Genomic DNA, 23862 nt, shown 5'->3' with positions numbered 1-23862 from the left:
AGGAAGTTGAGAAGCAGGACCTTAAAGGTAGTCATCTTGGGATTGCTGCCTGTGCCATGCGACAGGGAGTGTAGGAATAGAGTGAGGTGGAGGATAAATGCGTGGCTGAGGGATTGGGGCAGGGGCCGGGATTCTGATGTTTGGATCATTGGGAACTCTTCTGGGGCAGGTGTGACCTGTATAAAAAGAACAGGTTGCACTTGACTCTGAGGCGGACCAATATCCTGGTGGAGAGGTTTGCTAATGCTGTTGGGGAGGGTTTAAACTAGGTTTGCAGGGGGGTGGGAACCGGTGAAGAGGCAGAGGATAGGGCAGTTGGGACATAAGTAAAGACAGCTTGTAAGGAGTTTGTGGGAAGGATAGGCAGATGTTAGAGCAAAGATGCACTCAGCCAAGATGGTTTGAGATGCGTCTATTTTAATGCAAGGAATATCATAAACAAGGTGGGTGAATTTAGAGCGTGGATCAATACATGCATCTGTGATGTTGTAGCCATTACAGAGATTTGGATGTCTCCGGGGCAGGAATGGCTGCTGAGTGTGCCGGGCTTTAGCTGTTTCAAGTAGGACAGGGAGGGAGGCAAAAGAGGTGGGCAAGTGACATTAATCAGATAGTATCACAGCTGCAGAAATGGAGGAAGTCATGGAGGGATTGTCTACTGAGTCAGTGTGGGTGGAAGACAGAAACAAGAAGGGGACAATAACTCTACCGAGGGCCTTCATAGACCCTGCCCCCCCCCCCCCAGTAGTGACAGTGTCATCAAGGAGCAGATAGGGAGGCAGATTCTGGAACGGTGCAATAATAATAGGGTTGTTGTGATGGGTGGTTTTGGCTTTCCTAATATTGACTGGCATCTCCTTAGAGCAAGGGGTTTAGATGGGGTGGAGTTTGTTGGCTGTGTTCAGGAAGGCTTTCTGATGCAATATGTAGATAAGCCAACTAGAGGAGAAGCTGTACTTGATCTGGTATTGGGAATGAACCTGGTTAGGTGTCACATCTCTTGGTGGGAGAGCATTTTGGAGGTAGTGATCACAGTTCTATCTCCTTTACCGAGACTGGACGAGATATACCCCAGGCTACTGTGGGAAGCAAGGGAGGAAATTACTGTGCCTCTGGTGATGATCTTTGTATCATTGATTGGGATGAGGTGGGGGGGGGGGATGCCGGAGGATTGGAGGGTTGCAAATGTTGTTCCCTTGTTCAAGAAAGGAAGTAGAGATAGCCCAGGAAATTATAGACCAGTGAGTCTTACTTCAGTGGTGGGCAAGTTGTTGGAGAAGATCCTGAGAGGCAGGATTTATGAACATTTGGACAGACATAATCTGATTAGGGATGGTCAGCATGGCTTTGTCAATGGCAGGTTGTACCTTACGAGCCTGATTGAATTCTTTGAGGATGTAACAAAACACGTTGATGAAGGTAGAGCAGTGGATGTAGTGTATATGGATTTCAGTAAGGCATTTGATAAGGTTCCCCATGCAAGGCTCCTTTTAGAAAGTAAGGAAGCATGAGATCCAAGGGGATCTTGCTTTATGGATCCAGAAGGAAAAGGATGGTTGTAGATGGTTCGTATTCTGCATGGAGGTTGGTGACCAGTGGTGTTCTGCAGGGATCTCTTCTGGGACCCCTCCTCTTTATGATTTTTATAAATGACCTGGATTAGGAAGTAGAAGGGTAAGTTAGTAAGTTTGTCTATGACACAAAAGTTAGGGGTGTTGTGGATAGTCTGGAGGGTTGTCAAAGGTTACAGCAGGACATCGATAGGATGCAGAACTGGGCTGAGAAGTGGCAGATGGAGTTCAACCCAGATAAGTGTGAGGTGGTTCATTTTGGTTGGTCAAATATGAAGACAGAATATAATATTAATGGTAAGACTCTTGGCAGTGTGAAGGATCAGAGAGATTTTGGGGTCTGTGTCCATAAGACACTCAAAGCTGGTGCACAGGTTGACTGTGTGGTTTAAAAGGCATATGATGTGTTGGGCTTCATCAACCATGGGATTAAATTCAAGAGCCGTGAGGTAATGTTACAGCTTTATATGACCTTGGTCAGACCCCACTTGGAGTATTGTGTTCAGTTCTGGTCACCTCACTACAGGAAGGATGTGGATACTATAGAAAGAGTGCAGAGGAGACTTACAAGGACGTTGCCTGGACTGGAGAGCATGCCTTATAGGTTGAATGAACTTGGCCTTTTCTCCTTGTAGCGATGGGAGGATAAGATGTGTACAAGATGATGAGGGGCATTGATCGAGTGGATACCCAGAGGCTTTTTCCCAGGGCTGAAATAGCTAACATGAGGAGGCAAGTTTTAAGGTGCTTGAAAGTAGGTACTGAGGGGATGTCAGGGATAAGTTTTTCACACAGAGAGTGGTGGGTGTGTGGAATGCACTGCCGGCGGTGGTGGTGGAAGCTGATACAATAGGGTCTTTTAGGAAACTCTTAGATAGGTACGTGGACCTGAGAAAAATAGAGGGCTATGCGGTAAGGAAATTCTGGACAGTTTCTAGAGTAGGTTACACGGTCAGCACAACATTGTGGGCTGAAGGGCCTGTAATGTGCTGGAGATTTCTATGCTCTACGTTCTATAATTTAAAAAAGAGATCAGTGATGGAGTGGGTCCAATAATACTTAATTATCTGCCATCACAGGTAAAACCCTCCCCACTACTGAGCACATATACATGGACTGCAGTCACAGCAAAGCAGCATCTGCCTTCAGGGGACCCCACCATCTGAACCATTCGTTCTTCTCACTACTCCCAACAGGAAGGGGGTACAGGACCCTTCGGACCACACCACCAGGTTCAGGAACAGGGATAACTTCACCCAGCCCAACGCTGAACTCTTCCTGCAATTTATAAATTCATTTTCAAGGACTCTCAATCTCATATTCTTGATATTAATTGCTTTTTTTTTGTTTTCAGTGAATCTTTGGGTTGTATATGGTGACATATACGGACTTTGATAAAATTACTTTCAACTTTATCTGAGTTTTCATCTCATGTTTTTGATATTATTGTTTATTTATTATTATCTTGATTTTGTTTCCTTTTTGTATTTGCGCAGTTTATTGTATTTTGCACATTGGTTGTTTGTCTATCCTGTTGGGTGTGATCTTTTGTTAATTCTATTGTGCTTCTTTATATTTACTGTGAATTCTCACAAGAAAGTGAATCTCAGGGTTGTTTAACCAATTTCCCCCGGGATCAATAAAGTATGACTATGACTATCTGGTGATGTATATGTACTTTGATGATAAATTTACTTTGAACTTTGAGTTCCTCCTGCAGATCGTGTGTTGTTCTGCTGTCGTGTGTCTCTACTTTACAATGTGGGATCTTGCTTTGTGTGAAGTTGGGTGGGGTGTTCCCAGCACTGCAGAAGTGACAAGATGAATCTGGCTTTGGAACATATTAGGAATGGAGTTGCTAACATCTGGAACTCTGAAGGCTCAGTGTCAAATCAGAATCAGGCTCTTTATCACTGACAGAGAGGAGTTGTAAAGAAAGTTGCAAACTCAGCCAGTTCCATCGTGGCCACCAGCTTCCTCAGCATCCAGGACACCATCAAAACGTGATGCCCCAAAAATGCACCAATCATCATGAAGGACCCCATCACCCAGGACATGCCCTCTTCTCATTGCCACCCTCAAGGAGGAGCTACAGGAGCCTGAATGTTTTAGATTTCTGAATGGATCATGAACACTGCCTCACTTGATGTTGCTCTCTTTTCACTCTGCTTATTTTTTTACACACATTTCCTTTTGTAATTTATTATTATGTATTGCGATGCACTGCTGCCACAAAACAACAAACTTCACAACATGTCAGTGATATTAAACCTGGTCATGATGATGAGTTTAGTTGTTTTGTTACAGATATACCGTGTAAGGCATAAAATGATGATAAATGACACAAAAAATAGTTAGTGAAAAAGGGGAATAGTAAGATAGTGTGCACAGATCCTCAGGATTAGTGAGATAGTGTTCACTGACCCTCAGAAATAGTGAGATAGTGTTCACTGACCCTCAGAAATAGTAAGATAGTGTGCACAGATCCTCTGGATTAGTGAGATAGTGCTCATGGACCCTCAGAAACAGTAAGACAGTGTTTCTGGACCCTCAGAAATTAGCAGAGGTGAAGAGATTATTCCTGGACCCTTAGCAGAGGTGAAGAGACTATTCCTAAAACACTGAATATTGGTCTTTGGGCTCCCGTACTTTTCCCGAGCTGAGGGTGTGTAGCGAATATTGAGGTTCCTTGGTGGTAGATGCTGTCTCTGTGAGGCAGCCCTTCTTGAAGATGTTCTCGTGGTGGGGAGGGCTGTGCCGGCTGAACCTCTGCAGCGTCTCGTAGTCCTGTGCCGTACCAGGAGGTGATGCAACCAGTCATAAAGTTCTCCACTGTACATCTGAATACTTCCATTTCTCCTTCTGGTAATTTATCTGTTTCATTCCCTCCCCCTTCCCTCTTCTCCTCACTGCCTATCATCTCCCCCAGTGCCTGGTGCCCCTCCTCCTCCCCTTTCTCCATAGAAACAGAAAATAGGTGCAGGAGTAGGCCATTCGGCCCTTCGAGCCTGCGCCACCATTCAGTATGATCATGGCTGATCATCCAACTCAGAACCCTGCACCAGCCTTCCCTCCATACCCCTGATCCCTTTAGCCACAAGGGCCATATCTAACTCCCTCTTAAATACAGCCAATGAACTGGCTTCAACTGTTTCCTGTGGCAGAGAATTCCACAGATTCACCACTCTCTGTGTGAAGAAGTTTTTCCTCATCTCGGTCCTAAAAAGCTTCCCCTTTATCCTCAAACTGTGACCCCTCGTTCTGGACTTCCCCAACATCGGGAACAATTTTCCTGCATCTAGCCTGTCCAATCCCTTTAGGATTTTATAAGTTTCAATCAGATCCTCCCTCAATCTTCTAAATTCCAACGAGTATAAGCCTAGTTCATCCAGTCTTTCATCATATGAAAGTCCTGCCATCCCAGGAATCAATCTGGTGAACCTTCTTTGTACCCCCTCTATGGCAAGAATGTCTTTCCTCAGATTAGGGGACCAAAACTGCACACAATACTCCAGGTCCAATGGTCCACTTCCCACTCCTATCAGATTCCTTCCTCTCCAGATCGTTACCTTTTCCACCTATCATCTCCCAGCTTCTTACTTCATCACCACCCCCTTACCAATCTGTCTTCACCAATCACCTTTTAGCTTGTTCTACTTCCCTTCCCCCACCTTTTTATTCTGGCATCTTTCCCCTTCCTTTCCAGTCCTGAAGAAGAGTCTCGGCCTGTCAGGTCAACTGTTTTTTTTCATTTCTATCGATGCTGCCTGACAGGCTGAGTTCCTCCAGCATTTTCTGTGTGTTATTAGGAATGCCAGCCAATGCTGACATCTGACAACTGAACCAAGTTATGCTTCAGATTCGACATAAAGGCAGGTTGTTGGTGCCTTTGTTGTCTACCTGTAACATGATAAGAGCCAGCCCAGTGACTCTAGGTGCTGGCCTGTGAAGTGGGTGTTCCCTTGCCACGGGCTCGAGTCCTGGCAGAGATGCCCTCAGGGCTCGGAGGCAGACAGACAGATGGCTCGAGCGGTTGGCAGCAGTCTCCGGGGCAGTGGGCTGTGCTGGCAGAGTGGAGGCACAGATGTCCTGAGGGACGGTGTAACTTGAAACCGACCCAGCCTCCCTCCAGGTGCGTTATTGGAGCTGGGGGAGCAGGTGGGGTTAGGGTTTCGGTTACGGGGCCCTGGCACAGACTGAGAACACTTTGGCAGAGCCCCGTGAGAGTGGGCAGGAAGCTGCCAGACTTGTGCGGAAGTGAAGGGGCACCGTCGGTCTCCTGGCTGGTCCATCCTGAGAAAACCCCATTTACTACCCAAGTATGTACAGTATACGTTACTCTATACAACAATGAGATTTATTTTCTTGAAGGCATTTACAGGAAAATAAAGAAATACAATAGAATTTATGAAGAATTATAACTAAACAACCAGTGTACAATTGAAAACAATCTGCAAATACAAAAATAATATTGAGAACATGAATTGTAAAGTCCTTGAAAGTGAGTGTGTGGATTGTGGAATGAGTTCAGTGTTGAGGTGAGTGAAGTTATCCACACTGGTTCAAGAGCCTGCAGAGTGATAGCTGTTCCTGAACCTGCTGGTGCAGGGCCTCCTTCCACTGGTAGTAATGAGAAGAGAGCATGGCCTGGGTGATGGGGGTCCCTGATGATCGATGCCAAGATCGTGGTTAACCCGTGAGACAGTAGCCCAGCACAGAGCCCACACAGGATCCAAGGCTCAAGCTGACACTGGTAGCACAGGGCAGATTATGGCCCATGGGTCTATACTGGGTATTAACACTAGTCATATGTAAACAGTCCCTCAGCCTTACCCGTCCATTCCCACCAAGATGCCCATTTAAGATAGATCCATTTGCCAGTGTTTGACCCAAATCCCTCTGAAGTTCTCAGCCTTTCTTATGCCATGGACCAATACCATTAAGCAAGGGGTTCCCAGACCCCAGGCTGGGATCCTCTGCTCTAAACCACAAGAAACAGGAGCAGAATTAGGCCATTTAGCCCGTTTAAGGACAGCTTCTACCCCTCTGTTATTGGACTATTGAATAGTTCCCTAGAACACTAAGATGGACTGTTGACCTCACAATCGACCTCACAATGACTGCAGCTTACTGTCTGCCTGTGCTGCACTTTCTCTGTAACTGTAACACTCTATTCTGCATTGTGTTACTGCTTTTCCCGTGTAACGTCTCGATGCACTGATGTGATGTAATCGTCTGTATGGATGGTATGAAAGACAAAGCTTTTCACTGTACGTGGAAGGGAGAGCACAGCAGCACTTCAGCCCACAAAGTTATGTGAATTTATAAGCTACTGCGTCGGTCAGGGTCGACCATGGATGCTGTGTCCTAGCTGGTTAGATACAGAAGCCTGCTCAGTACGATATGGAGAGCGAGCTGCTGCACACGTAGCCAGCTCCTTCCCTCCACGCATCTGATCAACCCAAGGGAACGGCAGAGGCCGATACAGTTTGGTACCAGCAAAGTCACAGGAGTTCCTAAGGCAGTCCGATGTTGAGTTTGGGGTTTACTCCCAAAGCCTTCCCCATGAGTGGGTTTAGCCCCAAGACAGCGGAGGTTTGTGATCAGAGTTTTCCTTCTCCTAGACGAGCTGCCAAACACAGATGACAAGCCCCATCTGCCCGAAGCAACTGGTTTTGAGGCGCCAGTAACCTGCCTTTGCCCTTCTCCTGTCGGTGGAAACAGTTCTCCCGGGCTCAGTAGCTAAATCACACAGGAAGGCCAGGAGCTGGACCTGGTTGTCAGAGGCTGTTACGGGTGCACAGCGTTGGGAGCATTTAATAGGTCGTGGGAGCTTATTCTGATTGCTGCACTTGGCTATAACAACCTTAAGAAACAGTGACCTACTCCAAGATCAATCTAACCCTGCCCTCCCACATAGCCCTCCATTTTCCTATCATTCACGTACCTATTTAAGAGTTTCTTAAGTTACCCAAATGTATCTGCTTCTACCACCACCCCGGCAGCAACCACCCTGTGTAAAAAACTTACCTATGTCGTATCCCCTTTGACTTCCTTTCAGTGAGGACGGATTTGGGGTCGATATGCTTCGTCCATTTTGTTCTGTTTTTGTGTGGGAGGAGGGATTTGGGGGTCGATGTGTCTGATCTGTTTTTGTGTGGGAGGAGGGATTTGGGGGTCGATGTGCCTGATCTGTTTTTGTGTGTGAGGGGGATTTGGGGGTGGATGTACCTGATCTGTTTTTGTGTGGGAGGAGGGATTTGGGGGTCGATGATCGTGCTGCCTTTTTTTTCTTTCTTGGTTTCATGGTTACCCAGAGAACTGATGAATTTCAGAGTTGTATACTTTGATAAGAAATGAACCTTGGAACCTTTGAAATATCTTTTAAAAAACTCCCTCTTATTAGCCATTTGGATGCTGGGGAAAATTCTCTGGTTGCCCCCTCTTGTTAGGGTGCATTCTCCAGTTACGTTGTAAGGTAACCGTAGTTTTCACCCAGGAGCAGATGTCATCAGGTGGTTCCCAACCTTCACTGAGTGTTTCGACCCTTAACCATGACACTCTCCAGTTGGTGGGCCGGCAGTGTTGGCCAAATCACTGCCCATCTACTCCCGGCTTCCAGCTCCCCTCCTCTCGCCTACTCCAAATCCAACAAGAAGCTCGTTCTGCCTCATCCCCCATCCTACAAGCTGCTTGTTTTTTGCTCCTTTCGTCCAGGCCCGGATCTGACAACAACCGCCATGCTGATTTGGCTGGGATCATCATCGAACTGCATCCAGGCGATGTTGTCTGACGATCTAGGCCATTTGAGAACTGTATGGTCATGCACTTTGGTAGAAGAAATAAAAAGCCTGATGGTTGAGGGGTTATAACTGTTCTTGAACCTGGTGATGTGGGTCCTTTTTCCTGATGGCAGCAGCAAGAGGAGAGTATGACCTGGGCAGTGGGCCTCCTTGATGATGGATGCCACTTTCCAGAGACAGCACTACGTGTAAATGTGCTCACTGTGGAGGCTTTACCCATGAAGGAGCCTCAGGACCCACACCACCAGGTTCAGGAACAGTTATTACCCCCTCAATCATCAGGCTCTTGAACCAGTGGGGATAACTTCACTTGCCCCATCACCAAACTGTTCTCACAGGGCTCACTTTCAAGGACACTTCATCTCATGTTCTCAATATTTATTGCTTATTTATTTATTTTAAACTATTTGTATTTGGCACAGTGTATTGTCTTTTGCACACTGGTTGTTTGTCCATTTTGTAGTGTGTGGTCTTTTGTTGATTCTATTATGTTTCTTTGTATTTGCTGTGAATGCCCACAAGAAATTGAATCTCAGGGTTGTAGATGGTGACATACATGTACGGTGTTTGGATAATAAATTTACCTTGAACTTTGATATAAACCAGTTTACCAATTTCCTCACCCAGCAGGGGGAACCAATGGGGGCTGATTGGAAGTGTCACATCAGAGTATTTGGTGAGTGTTGAAGAGAGGCCTCTAGAACAGCAGACACCAGCTGCCCCTCCATGTTCACTGGATGATGGGTGATCCCACACAGAGGCTGCATCCGGAATCCTCTCCCGGGACAGGTTTAAGGTGAGAGGTCCTAAAGAGCACCTTTTTCCACACACAGGGTGGTGGGTGTGTGGAGCGAGCTGCCAGAATTAGTGGTAGAGGTACATATAGAGGGCAAAGATCAAGGTCAAAGTTCAGAGTTTGACAAGTCCTACCGTAGAAGCCTGAAGATCAAAGACTGAAGTTGGTGAGCCTGGAGGTAGGGGCCCGAAGCAGTCGTGGTCACTGGGGTCCATACAAGTGTGGAAGCTGAGACCCGAAGGTCTAACCCTTGATTTTTGGATCCTGGAGTCGATAGCCTCAGGGCAGTGGAGTCGAAATTGGAGACTGGGGGCCACCATAGCATTCTCAGCAGAACAGCAGAAGCAATAACAACAAAGCAAAACAAGTCCCTTTCTCACCCTCTCACCTCATACACAGTCAGGCCTCCAATAGCAAGGCAGGCTGCCTCCAGTCTTCCAATCCGTGGCCCTGGACTCTCGGACCCGCAGGCATCGGACCTGCAATTTTGATCTTCACTGACCTCTTTACTGATGAAAACAGCAGGATGATGTTGCCCAATGACATCCTCAGCCATTGTCTTGTTTTTGATTCCCAGAATTTCTTCCAAAGCTGAGCTTCTTCCATGGTAACTACCCGATAAACAGACAACCATGTGAAGCCAGTTATTTATCAGAAAGACGACTTCCTGCAGTCCCGCTTGCTCTGGTTACTGAGCCCCTGGAGCAGCACCATCCCACCCGACTTCCTTGTCTTCCCCTACCGACCCTCCCCCACTGGCACCGTGACAGGCCCACAGTGCATTATGGGAGCAAAATGGGAAGCGGTGGGTGTAATGGTGGACATTTCGTTAGCTGCCAAAACCCCACACTGGTCTACTAAACCTTGGTCTACTTCTGGTCACTTTGCAGTGATTTCTTCTGCTTTTTCCAGTAATGGCAGACCAACACAAGGTGCATTACTACCACCTACTGAGCATTATTCAAGCACACCAATACTTTTCTTCCAGAAAGTCTTCCCCCACCATCCCTTTCACATTCGTGTTACTACAACCCCACATTGCACTATGAGCCTTAAAATCCCCTAATCATGAGTTAACAAACTTCCAAAAAAAAATTAATATCAACATCAAACAACATTTGAAAACTGAATATTATTTACCCTTCCTGATAAAGTATCATTAATAACTCCTACAGTTAATCTTTATCCTCAGATGTACATTGGGGTTTTTACTGAAGTAGAAGGTGCGATCTAATGGCGAGTTGTTGTTGTCCGTGGACAAGCGCCTCCAGTGGTCGGCAGAGGCACTACAGGCCAGTCGGATAATTCCCCGCTGCTGCAGTTCTCTAAATCACCATAGGGGCCACTGTGGAGCCAGTGACGGAGACAATGGATTAAGTTTCAACGGCGTTCCTGATAGCGTTAGACTACTACAGAAGTCAGTAGCATTAAACATCATCTCTAACTAAATGGAATGAATTTTAGACAGAGTGCACAATGTACTGATGTATTCATTTACTACAACAGTTGAAGGAATTGGAATATTTTTTATTTATTCATTTAAGGGATGTGGGCGTCGCCAGCCCATCACTAGCTGCCTTTGAGAAGGTGGTGATAAGCCGCCTTCTTGAACTGCTGCAGTCCCTGAGGTGTAGGTACACTCACAGTGCTGTTAGGGAGGGAACTCCGTTATTTTGACCCAACGACAATGAAGGAATGGTGATATTGGTTTAGTATTGCCACAGGTACCGAGATACAGTGAGTGAAAGCTTGCCTTGCATCTTGTTCATACAGATCAGATTACTACACAGTGCACTGAAGCAGTACAGGGGAAAACAATAACAGAATGCAGAATAAAGTTATGGAGGAAGTGCAGGTGCAAGGTAGATTGTGAGGTCAAGAGCCCATCTACTTATACTAGAGAACTATTTAATAGTCAGATAACAACGGGCTGGAGGGTGTCCTTGAGCCTGGCAATAGGTGCTTTCAGGCTTTTGTATCTTCTGCCCGATGGGGAGAGGGACAAGAGAGACAGTGGGTTGAGTGATATCCACGGGAATGAACTGTTGTCTTCTCTACTGTTTTTCTCGTGATCGCAAGACCCTGTTGGACATTGGTAATGTAGAATACTGCAAGTCTGGTTCACTGGTTCATTAGGGAGACTGACGATGGGGGGAGCCACATTGCCTTGGTTGTTGGGCAGGCCAGGCTGTCATATCACACACAGAAGAGGAAACACATGAGGTGGTGTGGGAGAAAGCAGAGGGTATGCTGGAATCCATACTGGGTTGGGTACTGGCTTCTCCCACCGGTGCCTGCCCTCTAGTATTCACCCAGTGCCGCCCTCCAGTGCTTGCTCAGTGGGAAAAAAACAATCTGGATCAGGACAACATTCCATGCACCATCAATCTGTAGACTATGCCAATCAGGGATTTGGACTATATTATTATTTTTTTGTCAACTGGGTGTTTTTTCTGCTTTTGTGACCATATGTGCAATGTGCTGTTGGTAATGTGCTTTGCACACTTGGCCTTGGAGGAGCTCTGTTTCATTGGGCTATAGTCATGTATGGTTGAATGATAGTTCAACTTGAACTTGACATTTTGGGTCAAGACCCTCCCTCAGGACTGAGAGTGAAGAGGGGAGGTAGTCTGAACAAAGAGACGTGAGGAAGGAGCTGGTAGGTGATGGGTGGAAGCAGATGATGTGGGGGTTGACGGTCCTATGTGAGGAACAGGAGGGTTTTGAGACTGGTGGATATCCCCCTCCCCCACCACCACAGAATGTGCATGATCTGCTGATTTCCTCGAGCAGATTGTTTGTTGCTCTTCATTCCAGCATCTGCCGTCTCTTGTGTCTCTGTCTCTTTACCATGTTTAGTGAATACAGCCATGAAGGGGATAGAAAAGATAGAGGCAGGGAAGTAGTTTCTACTGGTAAATGACAGTAGAACTAGGGGGCATAGCCTGAAGGTTCATGCGAGTAGATTTAGGATGGAGATGAGGAGAAACTGCTTTTCCCAGAGAGTGGTGAATCCATGGAATTTTCTGCTCAGGGAAGCAGCCTCATTAAATAAGTTTAATCCACCATTAGATACATTTCTGCACAACAGGGTTATGGGGGAAAGGCAGGTAGGTTTAGGTGAGTCCAAGGCCAGATCAGCCTTTATTTTATTGATTGGTAGAGCAAGCTCGATGGGCGAGATGGCCAACTTCCGCTCAGGTTTCTTATGTTTTTATGATTGGAAATGAAGTTTGAAAAGAGATTCAGAAAAAAAAACTGTTCCATAGTAAAAGCCAGATCTGGACATTTCCTCAACAATATGTGAAGTGCGCTAATATTGAAAAGCACAGATAATGTAGACAAGGAGAGGAGGTTTCCTGTAGTGGGAGAGTCTAGCACCCAAGGGCACCCCCTCAGAATGGAAGGATGACCTTTAGAATAGAGATGGCCAGGAATTTCCTCATAAGATCATAAAACACAGGGGCAGAATTAAGCTAATTGAGTTGAGGGAAAATAAATCAGCCATGATGGAATGGCGAAGCAGACTCGATGGGCCGAATGGCCTAATTCTGCTCCTATGTCTCATGGTCATAAACAACCTACTGGAGGAACTCTAAGAGTCAAGCAGCATCTGTGGAGGAAAATGGACAGTCGACATTTTGGGTCAAGACCCTTCAACAGGACTGAACTGAGTCTTTTCAAGATTTTCAGCCTCTGCAGGAATTCTTGTGTGTATGACTCATCCCTCCATTGAGGTGCTTAATCTGTTGAGGTCCTCTCCAACCCCTACTCTGAAACTCAGGACTCAGATGATTGGGCAGGTTCTATGCTGATTGGTCCGGATTCGGATTGACGAAGTCTCTGTGATGATTGGCCAGACCTCTTCGCAGACCGCCCAGGGCTCTGAGATGATTGGTCAGGATCCTGGGACGATTGAGCAAGACGCTGTGTTGATTGGCTAATAACTGGGTGCTGTTCCAATTGTAATGACGTCATTGACAACGAAGACTCTCTCACATGAGGTCCTTCGCCTGTGACATCTGTCTATCACAATTACCAAAGGTAATTTATTAAGAAAGCTTCCAGACAAAGTGAGAAATAAAATATAATTTTTCGATGAATGGCCTGAGGTTGGGTTGCTATGACGTCCATGACGTCCTCGGACGCATGGCAGCATGTCCAGAAAGCTGCCCGAAATGACGTCTGACCGTTTTTGATTAAAACTAAAATTGAAAATACCCATCCGCAAATCTTTTAGAAAAACTCCGTGAATACTTTGAGTGCTGACTGAACGATATGACATCCGAGGCGGGAGCGAGTGGGACAGCCGCGGGGGTCCTGCCGTTGCTGGGGTGACGTCATTGATCCGGGTCCCTGGACCGGGCGCAGTGGCGGAGATGGCGCCCGTGGCGGAGAGGAAGGTTGTGGGCGCCGCAGCCGAGAGTCAGGAGCCGGCGGCAGCGGAGGATGATGAGGGGCAGAACCTGTGGTAGGTCGAGAACCGAGAGCCAGGGGGGAGTTGTTACTGGGGCGGCCGGTGGCTCTGGCTGCTGATCCGGGCGGGCCCTCCTCCCTTCTTCTCGGGCCTCCTCCCCAGTGTGTCGGTGCGCGGTCGGGCAGCTTTTCCTCTCCACGCCCCCCACCCTCTTGTGTTGTTTATCCTCGGCCCTGCCTTGTCTCCTCCCGCTCCATCCAAACTCTGCCCCAATAAAACACGCAACTGGAACTGGAGGCGTCTGCCCCCACCCCCCGTCCTTTCCAGCCCCGATGAAGGGTCTCGACTGGTTATTCTCCATAAATGCTGCCTGACCTGTTGTGTCTCGTATGCTGCTGCTCTGGATTTCCAGCATCAGTAGAGTATCTTGTTTTTACAGCCGTAACGCGAAATACCTAAATAAAATCAGTAATTAACGGGCGAGGCGACATCTGTGAAGGGAGCTCCGTAGGTGCTGTTCGACCTGCTCAACACCAACATTATTTAAGATCCCGGTGCAGTGCTGTAAAACGGACTGCTTTGGTTGCAATGTTAAACGTGGGAACCGCTTCGCCTAATTTGCAAAAGCGGAGGGAAGTTCTAGGTCAATGTTTGTTACTTGTTTAACGTTTTTGGATGAAATTGCTTGGTCATTTGAGGTGTCGTTGTGGGGGCTTGGTTGTGCCTGAGTAGGCCACACAGCTGATCCGACCATTCAGTGAGTTCATGTTGATTACGTTAACCTTAACCCTTGAACTTCCTCCATTAATGCAGTGCTTGAGAAAGCTGTTGTTACTTGTCAAGTGCTTTGATGTGACTGAAAGTAATGATATAAATCTAAGTGCTTTTCTTTCAGGAGTTCAATTCTCAGTGAAGTATCTACCAGATCCCGGTCAAAATTACCCACTGGGAAAAATATTCTTGTGTTAGGTAAGCCTACCACCAAGCCTGTGTGTCCTAAAATCAGCAAATACTTGCATGGAATAATGCCACTTTATGTATGTGCAATCAGTCTATGTATATGAATTACTTGTACATTATTTAGCCTCCAACTTGATGGCATGAACATCAATTTCTTGAACTTCCAGAGATGACCCTCACCCTCTTCACCATTCTCCCTTTCCCTCTCTCGCCTTATCTCCTTGCCTGCTCATCACCTCCCTCTGGTGCTTCTCCTTCCTTTTCTTCCATGGCCTTCTATCCTCACCTATCAGATTCCCCCTTCTCCAGCCCTGTATCTCTTTTACCACCAGCTATTTACTTCATCCCTCCTCCTCCCAGTTTCATCTATCACCTTGTGTTTCCCTCTCCCCTCACCCACCTTTTTAAATCTTCTCAGCTTTTTCCTCTCCGGCCCTGCTGAAGGGTCTCGGTCCCAAATGTCAACTGTACTCTTTTCTATTGATATTCCGTCTGGGTAGCTTCCAACCTGATGGCATGAACATTGACTTCTCTAACTTCCGCTAATGCCCCACCTCCCCCTCGTACCCCATCTGTTACTTATTTTTATACACACATTCTTTCTCTCACTCTCCTTTTTCTCCCTCTGAATATACCCCTTGCCCATCCTCTGGGTCCCCCCCCCTTGTCTTTCTTCCCAGACCTCCTGTCCCATGATCCTCTCGTGTGCCTTTTGCCTATCACCTGTCCAGCTCTTGGCTCCATCCCTCCCCCTCCTGTCTTCTCCTATCATTTTGGATCTCCCCCTCCCCCTCCAACTTTCAAATCCCTTACTCACTCTTCCTTCAGTTAGTCCTGACGAAGGGTCTCGGCCTGAAACGTCAACTGCATCTCTTCCTAGAGATGCTGCCTGGTCTGCTGCGTTCACCAGCAACTTTTATGTGTGTTGCTTGAATTTCCAGCATCTGCAGAATTCCTGTTGTTTTCTTTTCTATTGATGCCGCCTGGCCTGCCGAGTTCCTCCAGCATTTTGTGTGTGTTGCTTACATATTGAACTGATAAATATTAAATCTCAGTGTAATTTGTAAGAGGAGACAGCTGGTATTTGAGGATAAATATTAAATGTTGAGCATTATGAAATGAGCATAAATTAATTTAACTTGAATTCCAGTTTTAACTTTTTTATAATGTTTAAGAAAAACATTGAATTATAATTTGGTATTACCTCGGGCGGGGTAGTTATCTGGTTCATTTATTTATTCTGTCGCTTTTAGAGAGTGTCTGATATTGATGAACTGCTGTGACGTATCTCTAGGTGAGGACGGATCAGGCAAGACGACACTCATGGCGAAGCTCCAAGGTGCAGAACATAACAAGAAAGGGAGGGGCCTGGAATATCTGTACCTGAATATACACGATGAAGATAGAGATGGTCAGTGATTCTTTAACTGCTTCACTGTGTTCTTTACGTTTTGTTTGGTTTGAATGTTTTAATGAAGGCAGAGATTGTGGTGTTATAAGTTGTTGCCTTGTTAATGAGCTGCCCTGAAAATGGTTACAGTATGTTCTCTCCATGCCCCCTCCCCCTTCACAGTCTTGGTAAATCTATGATGAACTGCCGAGCAAAGCAGACCTCTGGCCTTTCTGAAATATCCTGAGTCAGCAGTATGTTGTGTTGAAATGGTTTGTCTGTAATTCAGCAAGATTTAAGGTGAAGAATTCTGTGAAGTGGCAGTACCTTTGAGAAGAAAAAGGTTCTTGTGTTGTAGATTCACGTCCAACTTGGCATTTGAGCACAAACTGAAATCGTAACTATATATGTTATACGTGGTGTGCTGTTGGTACTGTGCTTTGCACCTTGGCCCTGGGGGAACATTGTTTTGTTTGGCTATATTCACGTATGGTTAAATGATAATTAAACTTGAACTTGGAACTAGCCTGTCATTCTAGTACTTTGCTGAGGGGTTGCTGCCTCGTCTTTGGAGGTGAGGGTAATCGAAAGCCTCACTTGTTTCCTGATTAATATAAAACAATAATACTGCAAGATACATGGGCAAATTATTCCTTGTTCCTGAAAATATTTTTTCCTTGGTTTGTGTCTTTGACATAGACGTAGTTCTAAAGATACTGCTGTTTCTGACAGCTTGCTGTGTTCTTTACAATGCAATAGTACTTGGGATATTTTGAAATTGTGGGCAGTGCTGTAGAGATGCAAGCCTTTCATGGTTTTTTTTTAAGAGGCAACAGCTTGTAACCTAATACATCATCAGATGAAAACTAATATGGGGTTGCACTGTGGATTTTTTTTTGAATTAACGTGTCTGCAAGTCAACTGTGAAGCTTTTGATGTTGGCTGATGCATCTTAAGGGAGCTAAATGAAATAGTGGTTTTTGAACCCAGAAATACAACAATTCCAAACCATGAACACAAGAAATTCTGCAGATGTTGGGAAACTTGAAGTGCTGGAGGAACTCTTTTGGTCAAGTGTCACCTATGGGACAGAATGAATAATCATTTCAGGCAGAGAATGAAGGGTGGACTATTCCCCTCCATGGGTGCTGCCTTTTGCACCTATGCCTCCAGCATTTTCTCAGTTTGCATTTGTAGTGGTCATAGGATTGACTTCAGCTCAAAACTACAGCGCGGCATCAATGGGTTTTGTGGCCGCCTGGTGAAGAAAGCTATTGAAATAAAACTGGAGGAAAAGAACTTGAACAAGGACAAAGGTCTCACTCTGAGTAAGAACTGGAATTGGATTGTAAACAAGGTGCCCCCTAACTGATCAGGAGAGACAAACGACGGGGGTATAAATACTACCAGACTGGACATGCCCAGGCATCATCCCTGATGAAGGTGGCAAAGTTTGTCATCAGAACGTCAACTAAAAATTGGTACTTGTGCCTGGCTGGAAGCCCGAGAAGAGTTTATTTGTCTATATGCTGGAAAAGCACTAGATCCTTGTTCAAACTGGCTTTATTCTCATTGATAAAGATTTATAAAACTGAGAAGGATAGGGTAGATTTAATCTTCTTCCCAGAGCGGGGGAGCCCTGAAATGGAAGGCACAGGCGTGAGGGGAGGAATTTAAACATCTGAGGGTAAGTTTTCCACACATTAGGTGGTGGTTATCTAGAATGAGCTGTCGGAAGAAGTCGAGATGGATAAGATTGTAACATTTGAGCAGCCATTTGGGTAGCTACAATGGATAGTTAAAGAGGACAGAGATGCAGGCAAGTGGGATCTAGGATATTTGGGCACGGTTGACAGAGATAAGGTGGGATGAAAGGGTCTGATTCTGTGCTAATTGATTCCACGAATGAATCATTTGCCATTGCAAGTAGAACTGTATTGAGAGTCAAGCAACACACATCAAAGTTGCTGGTGAACGCAGCAGGCCAGGCAGCATCTGTAGGAAGAGGTACAGCCGATGTTTCAGGCCGAGACCCTTTGTCAGGACTAACTGAAGGAAGAGATAGTAAGAGATCTCACACTAGCTCTTCCTTCAGTTAGTCCTGACCAAGGGTCTTGGCCTGAAACTTTGACTGTACTTCTTCCTAGAGATGCTGCCTGGACTGCTGCGTTCACCAGCAACTTTGATGTGTGTTGCTTGAATTTCCAGCATCTGCAGAATTCTTCTTGTTTCAGCAATAAATGCTTTGTCAACTCTATCAGCTCTCTTGTCAAATGCCTTGTCTGTTGTTTCCTGTTACACAAAAGATCCAAGCTTTGATTCCTGGTCACAATCCTTTAATTTAATGTTCAAAGTAAACTTATCAAAATACCTGTATGTTACCATTTACAACCCTGAGATTTGTGTTCTTGTGGGCGTACTCAGCAAATCCATCAATAACAACCACAAGGGAATGCTGGGAGTGGTGGTAGAGGCAGAGACATTAGGAACATTTAAGCGATTCTTAGGTAGGCACATGGATGATAGGGAAATGGAATGTTATATGGGAGGGAAGGATTAGATGGAGTAGGTTAAATGGTCATCAGAATATTGTGCCTGTACTGCTCGATGTTTTAGTCCATTGCTACAGCTCTTGCTCAGCGGCCTTGCTGGTGGCCCTCCTTCCAAGGTACATCAGTGCACAGGGTTTTTTATTGTACCACCATTTGTGCTGGCAGCAAGTTCCATTCTTACCTACCGTGCTTCAGAAAAACAATTCTCTAATTATAAACATGAGAAAATCTGCAGACACTGCAAATCCAAGCAACAGACACAAAATGCTGGAGGAACTCAGCAGGCCAGGCAGCATCTGTGGAAAATTCTCTCGTTATGCTATTGCTGTCTGGATGGGAGTTGCTTAGCTAAGAGAGAAATCTAGAACCTAATTATAAGCAGCTTCATCTGGGTTTCCTCTGGGCTGAGAGAACAAGCCTATTAAGCCATGTTTTTTTCATAGTTAAGAATCTTCAGTAATAAAAGCAGAAAATGGAACTTCCAGCAATTTAGGGAGCATCCATAGGGAGAGAAACAACGGTAATATTCTTTCCGTTAGTTTCTGGAGTAACATCTTGACACACACAGTTACAGAAGCTCTTGGGGCAGAGAATTCCAGAGTTTCCCTACTGTCTGAGGGAAGAAATTGCTGCCCACTTCAGAAATCTCAAGAAAGCACCTTGGTCAGCATGACTGAGTTGGGCTGAATGGCCTGTTTCCCTGCTCTATAATTAATGAAAGACCACATCAACTTGGGCGTTGAACCAGTATGCAAAAGGCAGCAAAAGCTGTATAAGTACAAAGGAATGGTTTAATAATAATAAATAATTATTATTTAGCAAGGACTCAGCATGAGATGACGAGTCCTTGAAAGTGAGACAATTAGTTGTGGACACTGTTCAAGAGCCTGATGGTTGAGGGATAATAACTGTTCTTGAACCTGGTGGGGTGGTCCTGAAGTTCCTGTACCTTCTCCCTGATGACAGCAGTGAGCCGAGAGCATATCCTGGGTGGTGGTAGGTCACTCTTGCTGCTTTCCTGTGACAGTGCTTTGTGTTGATGTGCTTAATGGCAGAGGACATTACCTCTGATGGACTGGGCCATATCCACTACTTTTTGTAGGATTTTCCATTCAAGGGCATTTGTGTTTTCATACCACGTTGTGATGTAGCCAGTCAATGTACTGTCCACTACACATCTGCAGAAGTTTGTCAAAGTTTTAGACGTCAAGCTGAATCTTGGCGTTGCCGTGCTTTCTTCGTAATTGCACTTACTGGACCCAGGACAGATCCCCGAAATAATAACATGGAGAACTTGAGTTTAGATGATGTCATTACTGAGGTATTGTACCATGGGGCACCACAGTAGCATAGCAGTTAGCGCAAAACTGTTACAAGTCAGGGTTCAGAGTTGTATTTTATAAAGGGAATTTGAAACAGGACGTTGCAGCAAATGTTAACGAAGCAGCACTCTGTATCAGGCCTTCCATTTCCTGTAAGTTTCATTGAATATTTGATGATTTTTGCCTTTGCTTTAACCTGGTTATTGTGAGATGACATTGTGTGTAGTTTCTTGCCATTTGTTTCTTTCTGAGCTGTGATGTTCTTTGCTGTATTTATATCAGTTTGTTGTCTGTTCAATTTTAGCAATGGATCGTAAAGTTGTTTTGATACCAGGCAACCACAGGTTGACCAGTTTAGAATGTTTTATGGACTGAATGCTGGCACCCACTGCACTGGTTTTTGTATAAAATACCTCCTATTGGCAGACCAATGCACAGGGAGGGAGAGCTGTTGTGAGAGGTTCTACCTTTGGTTTAGATTGAGGTTCTCTGAATGTGATTCAAGGTGGCTGCACAGATATCAAAGGCCTGAGGTCTGCCAACACTTGCATAACACTCCAGGAATCTGAGCTTTCGGTCCTATGGCCTCTCTATCACAATATCACCTGCTTTTGCCCCATTTCAGTCCATGCCCAACTTCAGTTATTCCAGCCCTCTTCTCACGATTTTTCACTTAGCAAACTGCAGATTTCAGCTTAATATATGCCCTGCTTGCCCAGTCTTCATTGACCACTTTGACCTCAAGTCCCTCAACAATTCCAATTTAAAATTCACACTTCAAGTTCACGTTTATTGATGGTACAAAAATGAAACCAAACAAAATAGCATTCCTCTAGACACCCATGAAGCATATCATACACAGCACATAAACCAAACTATTACCATAAATAGGCTAATAAAATATAATTCAAAATGCATGTAGTGTGTAGTACAGGTAAACAGCTTGCTGTCCTAGTGATGAGACTTCAGTGGCGGCAGGGTATTCATTAGCCTCACAGCCTGAGGGAAGAAGCTGTTACCTAGTCTGGCAGTCCTAGTCCTGATGCTTCTGTACCTCGGGGGTTTCCAACCTTTTTTATGCCGTGGACCAATGACGTTAAGCAAGGGGTCTGTGGACTCCATGCTTGGAACCCCTGCTCTACCACCCTGCACCCACCACAATAGTGGGTCAAAGAGATTGTGGGTGGACCCATGTTTAAAGTTCAAAGGAAAGTAAATTTTATAATCAAAGTACATGTATGCACAGTATACAATCCTGAGATTCATTTTCTTATGGGCATACTCAATAAATCTGTAGAATAATAACCATAACAAAGTCAACGAAAGACCACCCAAGAGTTTAGATCTCTTGGTTCTGCCTCTTTCATTCTCTGACTTCCTGCAGCTTTAAAATTCCTATCGTCCTTCCCTCTGACAAGAGGTTGTGTTCATCCACTTACCTCACTTATCTCTCTCGTTCCCTCTCTTTAGGGTCATAGAGAAGGAAAACTGGCCCTTCAGTCCATCAATTCTGCAACAGAAACCTGGTTATACTAAACCAACAGTAGTGGCTCATCCCATCTCAGGAGTTCCTCATGGTAGCCCTCACTACTTCCTCACACTTGTGGGCTGCCCCCGGCACAATCATCGGACTGTTGGTCATTGATGCAAACAGCACGTTTCACTGTATATTTCAATGCAGTGTACATGTGACAAATAAAGCTAATCTTTAAAAAAAAATTGAGAATTACAGATAGTGCAAGAAACTTATCCCCATATCAGAAGTAGATGAAACTAGAAGATGTGGATTTAGTGTAAGGGTAAAGAGATTTAGAGGGGATCCTTTGAGTTCCTGAAGTACACTGCCAGAAAGAGTGATGGAAGCAGAGTTGTTGACCATCTGACAAGTGTCTTAATGAGCATTTGAATCCTGAGGCATAGGATCTTTGAGCCAAGTGCTGGAAGATGGGATTACTGCCGGTGGATGCCACTGGTCGGCGTAGACAGGGTGGGTTGAGCATTCTTTTTTCAGGGTGTATGATTCGGAGTCAAAGGGGTGAGTTATAGAATTACACAGCAATGTATCCAAGCTGATCAAGATGTCTATCTGAGTTAGCCTCATTTAACCCATGTACCTCTAAAACTCTCCTTTCCGTGTCCCTATCCAAGTGCTCTTTATGTTGTGCCCACCTCTACAGTTTCCATTTTTCACAGCAGCCACAGTGAGGGGGAAAAAAAGTTCCCCCTTGGGTGTGTCTTTAAGTTACTTCCATCTTACCTTAAATCTGTGACCTTTAGTTTCCGACACCCCTATAAGAAAAAAGGAAAAGGCTCTGGTTATCCTCCTGATCTCTGCCCTTATTTTTATAAGCCTCTCTAATACCATCCCTTGATCTCCTTCACTCCAGAGATTGGGAAAAAAAGTTGCAGTGTGTCCAGCTTTTTATTATAACTCAAGCCCTCCTGTCCCAGTAATGTTCTTGTGAACCTTTTCTGCCCCCTTTATCACTTTGTTAGCTCAACACTGAGAGAAATTGGGAAAAGCAATAAATACTGGCATCATTGGAGATGCCCAGATCCTAAACAAAAATAGTATAAACTGGAAAATTTATGATAAAACATTTTTTTAACTAATAAGTCAGAAGCCGTTAACGGTGAGAAGTATCTAGAAGTCAGATTTTGTGCAACTTTGCCATGGAGCTAGTGATTGGAAACTGCTGTCTGATGTGATGGTGGGGGTGATTCATCAGTAACTCTTCTGTGGTAAGGAGCAGGACAGTGTACCTGGTTAGAGGTGGAAGATGACAGAATAGGTAACTATTGGCTTTTAGTCTTACTCAACATTTTAAAATGGTTTTCAGATGCCTCTAGTCTGACCCCTTCTCAAACCTTGCAACTTTGTGATTCATTTGTTTATCACAAATACATTGAAAAATGCGTCGTTTGCCTTCACAGTCAACACAAGCAAAGGATGTACTTGGGGAAAACCTGCAAGTGTCCCCATACCTTACGGCACCATTGTAGCATGCCCACAGTGTTCATCAGACCAGCACTAGCAGCAACAGCAACAATAAAAAGCAAACTGTTTTCACACAGAGATACCCGCTCCAACCCCAAGGGCCCACTGTCACGGACATTGGGCTTGCAACTTCTAGGCCTTGAATTCTGTACTCGCTACCTTGGACCTTCGACCTTTGGTGTTGTCCCCAGAACCCACTAATCGCAGGGCTTTCAACTCCAGGCCTTGGAGTCTTAAGAGTACTACAGTACAGAAACAGGCCCTTCAGCCCATCTAGTCCATGCCAAACTGATAATCTGCTTAGTCCTATCTCCCTGCACCCAGGCAATATCCCTCCAATCCATATACCTATCCAAATCTCTCTTAAATGTTACAATGAATTTGAACTCTGGACTCGCACAGATCTCCAATTCCAGGACTTGCTCACCTGAGGGGTCACCAGCTGCCATCGATGGAGCCCGCCAATCTCGTTCATTGGCACTGAGGATCGCCGGTCTTAGTCCTCAGTGCCTGCCAACCTGACATCCGTCCTAAGGGATTGTTGACCTTTGACTGGTGTGCTCCAGCCTGGAATCTGACCACTGGCTCCTGCCCCCGACTCATTAACTGACTCTGACCATTTACTCCCACTCATCCCTGTCCTTAAACCTGTTGGATACTGATGTTTTTAATCGCAAATTCTTTAGAAGTCAAGAATGAGGCACAAAACTTGTTGCCTACGATCGTTTATTAAGTGCTAAGAAAACAAAGGGATAAAGAAAGTAGTGGAAGCAAAGCCTAGTAGCGCGAAGGTGAAAGCAGGAAAGAGAGGCTGAGGCAACGTGGTTTTGCCTTATACAGTTTAAATTCTGTAGGTAAAAGTTAACCAATCAGATAGCCCATATATAAATAATGTGATACCCAAGAAGCTTCCAGAAAGAGCTGGAAGACCTGTAACTACCAGGAAAGACACAGAACAATTGCATCTACATAGGTAACCACTAGGAAACACATCGAACAATTGCATGTACAGTGGTGCCAGAAAGTTTGTGAACCCTCTTTCTGCATAAATAT

General features: G+C 45.3%; 1 protein-coding gene across 1 annotated transcript in view; it reads left to right on the top strand.

The window, feature by feature from the left end:
* Positions 1-13503: 13503 nt before the first annotated feature.
* The window catches only part of dync1li2 (dynein, cytoplasmic 1, light intermediate chain 2), a 132380-nt gene continuing 122021 nt past the window's right edge, over positions 13504-23862 (top strand). Inside the window, exons 1-3 of the mRNA XM_072279977.1 lie at positions 13504-13641; positions 14483-14556; positions 15842-15958. Coding sequence (XP_072136078.1) covers positions 13550-13641; positions 14483-14556; positions 15842-15958 — 283 coding nt within the window. The 5' untranslated portion in view covers positions 13504-13549. The remainder of the gene's footprint in view (positions 13642-14482; positions 14557-15841; positions 15959-23862) is intronic.

Source organism: Mobula birostris, chromosome 15, assembly GCF_030028105.1.
Source record: "Mobula birostris isolate sMobBir1 chromosome 15, sMobBir1.hap1, whole genome shotgun sequence".
NCBI classification, from domain to species: Eukaryota; Metazoa; Chordata; class Chondrichthyes; order Myliobatiformes; family Myliobatidae; genus Mobula; species Mobula birostris.
Note: the sequence above shows the minus strand (reverse complement) of the source record. Positions and strands in the feature narration are given on the sequence as shown.